The sequence below is a fragment of the Mesoplodon bidens genome (assembly GCF_964165515.1).
Source record: "Mesoplodon bidens genome assembly, chromosome: 14".
Lineage (NCBI taxonomy): Eukaryota > Metazoa > Chordata > Mammalia > Artiodactyla > Ziphiidae > Mesoplodon > Mesoplodon bidens.
Window position 1 is genome coordinate 26,561,711 of NC_138170.1, and position 12,465 is coordinate 26,574,175.

At 38.0% G+C, this 12,465-nt stretch overlaps 1 protein-coding gene and 1 pseudogene across 8 annotated transcripts in view; one reads left to right on the plus strand and one right to left on the minus strand.

Annotated features, from left to right (window-relative positions):
• The window catches only part of ALMS1 (ALMS1 centrosome and basal body associated protein), a 255,741-nt gene that overhangs the window by 52,630 nt on the left and 190,646 nt on the right, over nucleotides 1-12,465 (minus strand). For 6 of the 7 annotated variants that reach the window (XM_081253571.1, XM_081253572.1, XM_081253573.1 and 3 more), the window contains 2 exons: nucleotides 9,508-9,645; nucleotides 6,321-6,491 (listed from right to left, as the gene is read on the minus strand). In XM_081253571.1, the coding sequence (XP_081109697.1) occupies nucleotides 6,321-6,491; nucleotides 9,508-9,645 (309 nt within the window). The remainder of the gene's footprint in view (nucleotides 1-6,320; nucleotides 6,492-9,507; nucleotides 9,646-12,465) is intronic. The other variant, XM_081253570.1, reaches the window with a different exon arrangement.
• Nucleotides 7,893-9,470, plus strand: LOC308627433 (large ribosomal subunit protein mL42-like; annotated as a pseudogene). The gene has a single exon. The product of its transcript is annotated as a large ribosomal subunit protein mL42-like (transcript).

Sequence of the window (12,465 nt, forward strand, 5' to 3'; positions counted from 1 at the left end):
CTATGGAACTAGAAATCAACTACAAGAAAAAAAAACTGCATAACTCATAAACACGTGGAGGCTAAACAATATGCTACTAAACAACCAATGGATCACTGAAGAAATCAAAGAGGAAATCAAAAACTACCTAGAGACAAATGAAAACGAAAACATGATGATCCAACACCTATGGGACACAGAAAAAGCAGTTCTAAGAGGGAAGTTTATAGTGATACAGGCTTACCTCAGGAAACAAGAAAAATCTCAAATTAACAACCTAAACTTACATCTAAAGCAAGTAGAGAAAGAAGAATAAATAAAAACCAAAGTTAGTAGAAGGAAAGGAATCATAAATATCAGAGCAGAAAGAAATGAAATAGAGACTAAAAAAACAATAGGAGGGCTTCCCTGGTGGCGCAGTGGTTGAGAGTCCGCCTGCCGATGCAGGGGACACGGGTTCGTGCCCCGGTCCAGGAAGATCCCACATGCTGCGGAGTGGCTGAGCCCGTGAGCCACGGCCACTGAGCTTGCGCGTCCGGAGCCTGTTGCTCCGCAACGGGAGAGGCCACAACAGTGAGAGGCCCGCGTACCACAAAAACAAACAAACAAACAAACAAAAACAATAGGAAAGATCAATGAAACTAAAAGCTGGCTCTTTGAAAATATAAACAAAATTGATAAACCTTTAGGAAGACTCATCAAGAAAAAAAGGGAGAGGGCCCCAATCAATAAAATCAGAAATGAAAAAGAAGTTACAACCGACACCACAGAAATACAAAGGATCATAAGAGACTACTATGAGCAACTACACGCCAATAAAATGGACAACCTAGAAGGAACTGATGAATTCTTAGAAAGGTACAACCTCCCAAGACTGAATCAGGAAGACACAGAAAATATGAATAGACCAATTACCAGAACTGAAATTGAATCAGCAATTTAAAAATTACCAACAAAGAAAAGTCCAGGACCAAATGGCTTCACAGGTGAATTCTACCAAACATTGAGAAGAGTTAACACCCATCCTTCTGAAACCGTTCCAAAAATTTGCAGAGGAAGGAACACTTCTGAACTCATTCTAGGAGGGCACCAGCACCCTGATACCAAAACCAGACAAAGATATTGCAAAAAAGAAAACTACAGACCAATACCACTGATGAACACAGATGCAAAAATCCTCAACAAAATACTAGCAAACCGAATCCACTAATAAACTAAAAGGATCAGACACCATGATCATGTGGGATTCATCCCAGGGATGCAAGGATTTTTCAGTATCTGAAAATCCATCAGTGTGATACACCACATTAACAAACTGAAGAATAAAAACCATATGACCGGGCTCTCCTGGTGGCACAGTGGTTAAGAATCCACCTGCCATTGCAGGGGACACGGATTCGAGCCCTGGTCCGGGAAGATCCCACATGCCGCGAAGCAACTAAGCCTGTGTGCCACAACTACTGAGCCTGTGCTCTAGAGCCTGTAAGCCACAACTACTGAGTCCGCGTGCTACCAACTACTGAAGCCTGTGCACCTAGAGCCCGTGCTCTGCAACAAACAGAAGCCACCGCAACGAGAAGCCCGCACACCGCAACAAAGAGTAGCCCCCGCTCGTTGCAACTAGAGAAAGCCCACGCGCAGTAATGAAGACCCAACACAGCCAAAAATAAATAAATAAAATAAATTTATTTAAAAAAACATATGATCATCTCAATAGATGCAGAAAAAGCTTTTGACAGATTTCAACACACATTTATGATAAAAACTCTCTAGAAAGTGGGCACAGAGAGAACATACCTCAACACAATAAAGGCCATATATGACAAACCCACAGCTAACATTATACTCAATGGTGAAAAGCTGAAAGCATTTCCCCTACGATCAGGAACAAGACAAGGATGTCCACTCTCGCCACTTTTATTCAACATAGTTTTGGAAGTCCTAGTCAGGGCAAGCAGAGAAGAAAATGAAATAAAACGAATCCAAATTGGAAAAGAAGTAAACTGTCCGTTTTTACAGATGACAAGATACTATAAAATCCTAAAGATGCTACCAGAAAACTACTAGAGCTCATCAATGAATTCGCTAAAGTTTCAGGATATGAAATTAATACACAGAAATCTGCTGCATTTCTACATACTAACAATGAAAGATAAGAAAGACAAATTAAGCAAACATTCTCATTCACCATTTAGAACTAATAAACGAGTTCAGCATGGTTGCAGGATAAAAGTTAAATATTAAAAAAATCAATTGTATTATTATATACTTGCAATTAACAAACTGAAAATGAAATTAAAAAAACCATTCTGGGGGAATTCTCTGGCGGTCCAGTGGTTAGGACTCTGCAATTCCACTGCAAGGGGGCATAAGTTAGATCCCTGGTTGGGGAACTAAGATCCCTCAAGTCAAGCAGCACAGCCAAAAACAAAATCAAAAACTAAAACAAAAGCAAAAGAAAACCATTCTGTTCACAACAGCCTCAAAAAAATTAAAATATTATATTAATGTAAATTTAACATAAGAAGAGAAAAACTTCTACTCTGAAAGCTACAAAAAATTATTGCAAGAAATTAAAGAATATCTAAATAAATGCAAAACATCCCAAGTCCATGGACTTAACTGTTAAGAAAGCCATTCTCACCAAACTGATCACAGATTCAACACAATCCCTATCAGAATCCTAGCTGATTTTTTAGTAGAAATTTTGCAAGCATATGGAATCGTAAAGGACCCAGAATAGCCAAGACAATCATGAAAAATAAGATAATGTTGGAGGACTAATACTTCCCAATTTTAACTCACAGAATGGGAGAATATATCAAAATCAAAATTTTGATAAGAATGTGTATCTAGAATCCATAGAACTCTTAAAACTCAATAAAAAAGAGAAATAACCCAAATGAAAACCAGGCCAGGATCTTAATACACATTTCTCCAAGGATAACACACAACTGGCCAATAAACACACAGAAAGATGTTCAACATCATAATCATGAGGCAAATGCAAATCAAAAGCAAGATGAGATACAAATTCACATCCACTAGAATAGATCCAATGAAAAAGTCAGATAATAAGTGTTGGTGAGTTTGTAGAGAAATTGAAATCCACATACATTGCTACTGGGAATGTAAAATGGTGCAGCCACTTTGGCAAACAGTCTGACAACTCCTCAAATGATTAAATATAAAGTTATCACATGATCTAGGAATTCCATTCCTGGGTACATACCCAAGACAAATGAAAACATACTGTCCATATAAAAACCTGTACATGAATATAAAAGCATTTATATTTTATAAATATAAAATCATTATTTTATAAAAGCATTATTCATAGTAGCCAAAAGGTGGAAACAACCAAGTGTCCATCAACAAACAGATAAACAAAATGTGATACATACATACGATGAAATATTACTGAGCCATTAGAAGGAATAAAATAATGATACAAGCCATAACTTGGATGAACCTGAAAACATCATGCTGAGTTAAAAGAAGCCAGTCATAGAAGTCCACACATTAAATGATTCCATTTGTATTAAGGTCTAGAATAGGAAAATTTATAATAGAGACAAAGTAGATCAGTGGTTGACTTAGGGCTTGGGGGGAGGTTTCTTTCTGAGGTGATAAAAATGTTCTAAAATCAACTGTGTTGATGGTTGCACATATCTGTGAATAGGGTAAAAATCATTAAATGGTACACTTTAAGTGGGAGACTTATATATATGTGCATTACATATCAAAAAAGCTGTTGAAAAAAATGTTCTATGAGCATTTGAAAGGTTTTTTTTTAAAAACATACAAACATTTATACACATCAACCTCACTATTTCCAGATGTTTCTCTAACTCTGCTTTTTTTTTTTTAATTTCATATCTATGGTCTGTCATGGGCTAAATATGTGTGTTCAAGCTCCCTAGTGTTCTGTATAATCCATTTCTCCTTGAGGGTCCTCTAGGGCAGCGGTCACCGACATTTTTGGCACCAGGGACCAGTGCCATGGAAGACAATTTTTCCACAGATGGGGGTGGGAGGTAGGGGGATGGTTCAGGTGGTAATGTGAGGAATGGGGAAGGCTAGGGAGCTGCAGGTGAAGTTTCTCTCACTTGCCCGCCACTCATCTCCTCTGGGCAGCCTGGTCTAGAGTATGCTTCTGCAGGTTATGTTTCCATCTTTCTTTTCCAAGCTATGTCTCCTAGACTACCCACTGAAGAGTTGCAATGTTGTTTTTTCATCTTATACATTCTTTTTTGTGTGTGATAAACACAGAAGATTAAATTTACCATCTTAACCAATTTTTAAGCATACAGTTCAGCAGCGTTAAGTATGTTCACACTGTTGCACAACAGATCTCTAGAACATCTTCATCTTGCAACACTGAAACTCTATACCCAATAAATTCTCCCTCCTTTCTCTCCCCAGCCGTCGGCAGCCACTTTTCTACTTTGTTTCTATGATTTTCACTATTTCAGATACTTCATATAGGTGGAATATACAGTGTTTATCTTTTTGTGACTGGCTTATTTCACTCAGCACAAGGTCCTTGAGATTCACCTATGTTATAGCATGTGACAGGATTTTCTTTTTTTAAGGCTGCATAACATTCTATTGTATATATATCACATTATATTTATCCATTCATCTGCTGATGGACATATCTTGATTATTGTGAGTAATGCTGCAATGAACATGGGTGTGCAGATATCTCTGAGATCCTGCTTTGAATTCCTTTGGATATACACCCAGAAGTGAGATTGCTATATCATATCGTCATTTTATTTTTAATTTTTTAGGAACCTCCATACTGTTTTCCATAATGGCTGTGCCATTTTATATTTCCACCAACAGTGCACAAGGGTTCCAATTTCTCTGCATCCTTGCCAACAAATGTTATTTTCTGTTATTTTGATAGTACCCATCCTAACAGGTGTGCAGTAGTATCTCATTGTGGTTTTGATTTGCATTTCTCTGATGATTAGTGATATTAAGCATCTTTTCATATACTTGTTGACCATTCATATATACTCCCTGGAGAACTGTCTATTCGAGTCCTTTACCCATTTTTAAATTGGGTTTCTTTGTTGTTGAGTTTTAGAAGTTCGATCACTTATCATGATTTGCAAATATTTTCTCCTATTCCACAGGTTGCCTTTTAACTCTGTTGATTGTGTCCTTTGAAGCAGAGTTTTAAATTCTGACATAGTATAATTTATTTATTTTTGCTTTTGTTGCCTATACTTTTGATGTCATATCCAAGAAATCATTGACAAATCCAATGTCGTGAAGCTTTTCCCCCATGTTTTCTTCTAAGAGTTTTATAATTTTAGCTCTTCTGTTTGGATCTTTGATCCATTTTGAGTTAATTTTGTATATGGTAAAAGGTAATGGTCCAAATTAATTCTTTTGCATGTGGATATCCAGTTTTCCAATACCATTTGTTGAAGAGACTATTCTTTTCCCACTGTGTAGTCTTGGTGCCCTTATGGAAAACAATCCAATACATTCTTTTTTTTTTTTTGGTGGGGGGGTACGTGGGCCTCTCACTGTTGTGGCCTCTCCTGTTGCAGAGCACAGGCTCCGGACGCGCAGGCCCAGCGGCCATGGCTCACGGGCCCAGCCGCTCTGCGGCATAGGGGATCTTCCCGGAACGGGACACGGACCCATGTCCCCTGCATCGGCAGGTGGACTCTCAACCACTGCGCCACCAGGGAAGCCCCATCTAATACATTCTGGATGTTAGCAGCTGCACAAGGACTATCTTCAAAATACAGTATCGATAGATTAGCTTCTTGACTCCTTTCTTTTCTTATCTGGATACTGTTCTATATTCCTCTAAGACATAAAGTTTGACAGCTAGGTAGTAACGGCTTGTGTCCTGTACACTTTTCTTTTATGTTATTAGAAAAAGGGAGCCATGGGTAAACATAAATAGATTTGATCTTGGGTCTTTTTTATTTTAATTTTTAAGAAGTTTGTATTGAGGTTCTTTCTGTCTTTGTCACAGTCATCTGGAATGCCTTAGCTTTCCCCTGTTTCAGTGTTGAGACATGATGCTTCACTTCTAATACTATCAGCCTTGGGTATTTAATTGTAATTTTATTTCTAAATTGCCAGTATCTTTTCCCAGAAGTAACAATTATCTTACAAATAAATACATACATCCACACAGACAAAGAAGCACTGAAGTGATATGCATAACAAAGCAAAAAATTTAAAAATGGAAGTCTGTTTAAATTGTGAGACTATAGTCTCATCAGAATTAAGTGGAAACACGTAGACACAGGTGTTGCGTGTGCGTGCTCTCTCTCTCTCACATCCCCTACCCCACTCCCCATTACCTGCAATACCTATTTGCAAGGATTTCTTCTCTTCGGGCCAGCCTTCCTTAGGAACTGTCCTCTTACTGTGAATCTCCTCTTTCTGTTTAGTGGCTGTAGTGTCTGGTAGACTATCAATCTTCATGTCTTGTAGTTGAGCTGACTGCTCTGAAGCAGCAGCAGCACTGGAACCTAAGAGAAGGAAATCAAGATTCAGACAGGAAGCTGACAAAAATTATTTCAAAATACCTCTCAAGCATCTACTAGTGTGAGAAGATAGTTATGCTGGATAAACAGTGAGATGGATGCAGGACAGGAATAAAGAAGCAGACGTAGAGAACAGACTTGAGGACACGGGGAGGGGGAAAGGTAAGCTGGGACGAGGTGAGAGAGTGGCACGGACTTATATACTACCAAATGTAAAATAGATAGTTAGTGGGAAGCAGCTGCATAGCACCGGGAGATCAGCTCAGTGCTGTGTGACCACATAGAGGGGTGGGATAGGTAGGGTGGGAGGGACATGAAAGAGGGAGGAGATATGGGGATATATGTATATGTATAGCTGATTCACTCTGTTATAAAGTAGAAACTAACACACCATTGTAAAGCAATTATACTCCAATAAAGATGTTTAAAACAAAAAAATGTGAGATGGAGGGCTTCCCTGGTGGCGCAGTGGTTGAGAGTCCGCCTGCCGATGCAGGGGACACGGGTTCGTGCCCCGGTCTGGGAAGATCCCACATGCCGCGGAGCGGCTGGGCCCGTGAGCCATGGCCGCTGAGCCTGTGCGTCCAGAGCCTGTGCTCCGCAACGGGAGAGGCCACAACAGTGAGAGGCCCGCGTATCGCAAAAAAAACACAAACAACTGAGATACAAAGAGAAAAGCGTTTTGGGCAAAGGTTACTACATATGAAAAAAATGTAATCAGGAAAGCAACTGAACATCTAAGAAACAGTGCAAGTATATAATTATAGAATTTGTAAGGAAAAGAGAGAAAAATTAGCATTTGAAAAGTTCTTTGGGAGCCCATTCTACTGTTGTGAAAGACTAGGCTAAAAAAGTTTCGCTTTCATTCTTTTTTTTTTTTTTTTTTGCGGTACACGGGCCTTTCACTGTTGTGGCCTCTCCTGTTGCGGAGCACAGGCTCCGGACGCGCAGGCTCAGCTGCCATGGCTCACGGGCCTAGCCGCTCCGTGGCATGTGGGATCTTCCCAGATCAGGGCACGAACCCGTGTCCCCTGCATCGGCAGGCGGACTCTCAACCACTGCACCACCAAGGAAGCCTTTTTTTAAAAAATAAATTTATTTGGTTGTATTGGGTGCTCATTGCTGTGCGCGGGCTTTCTCTAGTTGCGGCAAGCGGGGCTACCCTTCATTGTGGTGCACGGGCTTCTCATTGCGGTGGCTTCTCTTGTTGCGGAGCACAGGAGGGCTCGAACCCGTGTCCCCTGCATTGGCAGACAGATTCTTAACCATTGCACCACCAGCAAAGTCCTAGTTTTTATTTTCAAGGCAATGAAAACTTTTTGATGAGATTAACATGATCAAAACTTTTTCTGAAGCATCTGTTTAAAAACAGCAAAAAAGGTGTCTCTAAGGACCCGGGTTGAGAAGCAGATTTTAAAAGCAGTTTCTCTTCAAATCATCTTTCATACCACCTGATAAGCATCTTGATTCACCATGGCATTGGCAGCAGTAAAATGGGCTATATCAAGCAGAACTATCTTGAAACATTTATTTCCAATTCAAAATGGAGCCTTATATTGTGTTTGTCATAAAACTACGTATTCTTCTCTTCCAGATGACTATAATTGCAAAGTAGAGCTTGCTTTGACATCTCATGGCAGGACAATAGTATGCTATCACCCTTCTGTGGACATTCCGTATGAACACACAAAACCTATCCCTCGCCAGATCCTGTGCAGAATAATGAAGAAACACACGATCTAGTGCTGAAAACCAGATTAGAAGAAAAGGTGAATACTTAGAGCAAGGACCCATGATAGAACAACTTAGCAAAATGTTCTTTACTACTAAGCACCATTGGTATCCTCGCAGACAGTATCATACATAGATGTCGTAGGAAACTGAATCCTCCAAAAGACAGGTGATATTGAGGTTTTCAGGAATCAAAGAGAAATGTTATCCTGCGTCTCATTTGCCATTTGAGAAAATACAATTGGGTATATTCACTAATATGTTACATAGTAAAATAATAAAATATCTTCTCATATTAAAAAAAACAGCAAAAAAGCGGGTAAACTTTCGAATACAATATTTGCCCAGAATACAATATAACTTCTGAAAAGGAAGCAATACACAAAAAAAGAGAAGTGGCTAATTATACTCCAAAATATGTTTCTATTTATACTTGTGGCAGACTACCAGCTGTCCTGTGAAATCCACTGTCCTTTTCCTCTAAAATAGAACCTGACTTAGCTGGGCATACCATAATAGAGATTATATTTCCCAGCCTCCCTGGCCACATAGGTTGGTGTGACCATGTGAGTAAGTCTGGCCAATAGGATGGAAGGGGAATGGTACATTTAACTTTTGAGAAGTATTTAAAAGAAGAAATACACTTTTTTCTTTTTCCTTTTTTTTCCTTTTTGCTGGCTGGAATACGTGTCTGATAACTACAGCATGAGAATGGAGGCTAAAATGTTGAAGCAACAGGAGAGAAAGAGCTTTGTTCCCTGATACTCTTTTCTGTCTTCTTTAAGCCAATGTCATTTTGTTTTTGTTTTCATCTCTCAGAGCCGAAACTATCCTAAACTAAACACACTTTTACAGGCATTTTTAATCAGCACAGTCCTACCGAAGTAAATTAACTGGGTAGGTAGTTAGGAAGTAAACAAGCTAAATTCCTGAAGAACAAAGGCCTATGTAAAACAATTTTATTAGAGAATTAGCATCTCATGGTAACAAATGTTTTTATCAGTAGAGTTTTTAAAAGTCCATTATGTGAATTTCTGGCAATGAGATTAATTTGTGTATAATATTCATAAAGTTCTCCAAAAATATCTCAAAGGGCTTTAAAAATGTTAGTTTTACCTGCCAGTGTATACCAAAAGTTGCTGCTAACACCCTATTTCACATATGAACAAGATGGAGGGTTGAAGAGAGCAAGAATATATAATACTTTTCTATTTATATTCATTTTAGAAGGTCAGAATAAAACAATAGGCAGATAATTCAGTTCCACTACCTGTAGTGTCTTTCTGCAAGGATTCTTTTTCTTCAGATAGAGCAGCCTCGGTCACTGCCCTTTTACTGTAGATCTCCTTTTTCTGGTTTTTGTCTGAGAGGTCCTCATCCCCAGTGATGAGAACCTGAGCTTGAGCATCTGGAATAATGAAGTCATTTGATCCCAGGGAGAAGGAAAAGGTAATACAAGCAAGTAATCCACCCCCTCTACCCCAAACAAAAACAAAAACAAAAACCTCTTTATTATATATTAGGAAAAAAAGCATCTCTTAGGCTCAACCATATAAAAGCTGTGACAGTTTTAAGGACTTTATAACATATGACAGTTTTGGGGGGTTTGGAAAGTTTTCCATATTTTTCTGTGTACAATCACTTTAAACAAAATCTGTTCTTTGCTGATTTGATGCAACAGTTAAAAAAAAAATCCAGATCAGGTATCTTTCAAAGTAGAAAAGTACATCAGAACAAACCTATTCAAAATTTTTGTCACTTAGGGGGCAAATTCTGATATTTCATATAATCCTAGAAAAGCACCTATAGCATCTAGATTTTATATATAGTATTTATATAATTTTTAAAAATCTCCTGAGGTTAAATTTGTCTAATGTTTTCTATTTTCTTTCTGTTTTTCTTGGTCATACTTGCTAGAGAGATTTATCTACCTTATTGGTTTTTTAAAATCAGCTTTTTTTTTTTTTTTTTTGGCGGTACACGGGCCTCTCACTGTTGTGGCCTCTCCCATCGCGGAGCACAGTCTCTGGACGCGCAGGCTCAGTGAACATGGCTCACGGACCCAGCCGCTCCGCGGCATGTGGGATCTTCCTGGACCAGTGTCCTCTGCATCGGCAGGCGGACTCTCAACGACTGCGCCACCAGAGAAGTCCTCTTTTCTTTTTTATTGTATGAGAAAACGCCAAGTGCAAAATAATAATGTTGGTAAATAAATTAAAAATCACCCATACAACAACTAGGATACAGTTATCAAGCAGTTAATATGGTTATGTTTTTTACAATGGATTGACAAGAGATTCATCTCCTATCTCTAAGAATGAATATTTTTCAACAAAGCAGTCAGAAAGGCAATAGTGATTACTAAAAACAACATAATGAACACCAATGTGTCTACTATAGAGCTTAAGAAATAAAACATTACAGATATAATGATATAATGATAATGATACCCCGTGTAAAGTCTCAATACCATTCTCTTTTCAGCAGCAACCTTAAGCTCAATTTAGAGTTCGTCAATCTCAAGGATGTTCTTGAACTTTTTACTATACAGTGCTGCATGTATTAGTCAACAACGTACTGGATTGTTTTGCATGTCTTTAAACTTTATATAAAGGGTATAATAATCTGTGTACCTTTAAGTAACTTGCCTTTTACACTCAGTATTACGATTGGGGGATTTACTCATAGTGACTCTAATTAACTCATTCTCAGTGTTATGTAGAGTTCTATGGAATTAATATATCAATTTTCACCTATTGGTAAACTTTAGGCTATTTCTAATTTTTTAATATTGAAAAGCATTACAATGAACATTACTATAAATTTCTTTGTAGGTTGTATGAGTTTCAAATACCTTCTCTCAGTCTGTGTCTTGTCTTTGAATTATTTATGATGTCTTCTGGTGCACAAAATTTTCCATTTTAATAATACCATTTATTTTCTTTTTCCTTCATAGTCTGTGCTTTGTGTGTCTTATTTAAGAAATCATTCTTTCATGGTCAAAGGACAGTCATCTAAATTCTAAAAGCTTAAAGTTTTCCTTTTTACATTTAATATCATTTGGACTACACTTTTGTTTAATGTGCAGCAGGGATCTGATTTTATTTTTTCTTACATATATAATCAATGGCCCAAACACTACTGAATAGATCACCCTTTCTCCAGGATTGTTATGTCATCTGTATCATATATTAGTTTCCACATTCATGGGTGTGTTTCTGGATCAACACGTTCCACATTTCTTTGTTTATTCCTTTGCAAGTGAGGTCTTAAATATATATATTTTATATATATATAAATTATATATAAATTTTAAATATGTATATATATACACACACACACACACACACACACACACACACACACACACACACACACACAGTTTTTTGATGTCTGGTATGGCAAGTTCCCTTACCTTATTCTTTAAAAATACTTCTTGATTTTCCAAAAAATTTTGGAATCAGCCTGTCAAGTTCCATGAAAAAATCTACTGGAATTTTGAGTAGCGATTCACTGAATTTATGTAAGCTTTCCTTAATATATTTCAATGAAGCTTTATCATTTTCTCTACATTAGTTTTGCATGTCCTTTGTTAGATTCATTTCTAAGTACTTATTTTTTGTTTTTTAAAAAAGTATCTTAAAAAAATCTTTTGCGGGCTTCCCTGGTGGCACAGTGGTTGAGAGTCCGCCTGCTGATGCAGGGGACACGGGTTCGTGCCCTGGTCCAGGAAGATCCCGCATGCCGCGGAACGGCTGAACCGGTGAGCCATGGTCGCTGAGCCTGCGCATCCAGAGCCTGTGCTCCGCAACGGGAGAGGCCACAACAGTGAGAGGCCTGCGTACCGCAAAAAAAAAAAAAATCTTTTGCATTATGTATCAGAAGACATGTATCAAAAAATGCACAGAGAACTCAGTGAATTGTTAAAAAGTAAACATGTACCCAGGTTTAAAAAAAAAAAAATCTGCCTAGAACCCTATATGCTCTCCCCTCATTCTTTCTATCTCCCCCAGGCTGAGCATAACACCCCATTTTAAATTTAACAAATTACTTATATTTCTGAACTTTATATAAATGAAATAATATAGCACATTGCCTTTATGTCTTGCTTTCTCCTCTTACATTATATTTGTAAGATTCGTTAAGTGCTAAAACATATATTTGTCTTTTACTCAGTCTCATTCACTGGTTACTATTCAACAGTGTTAATATGGTACAACTCACTCAT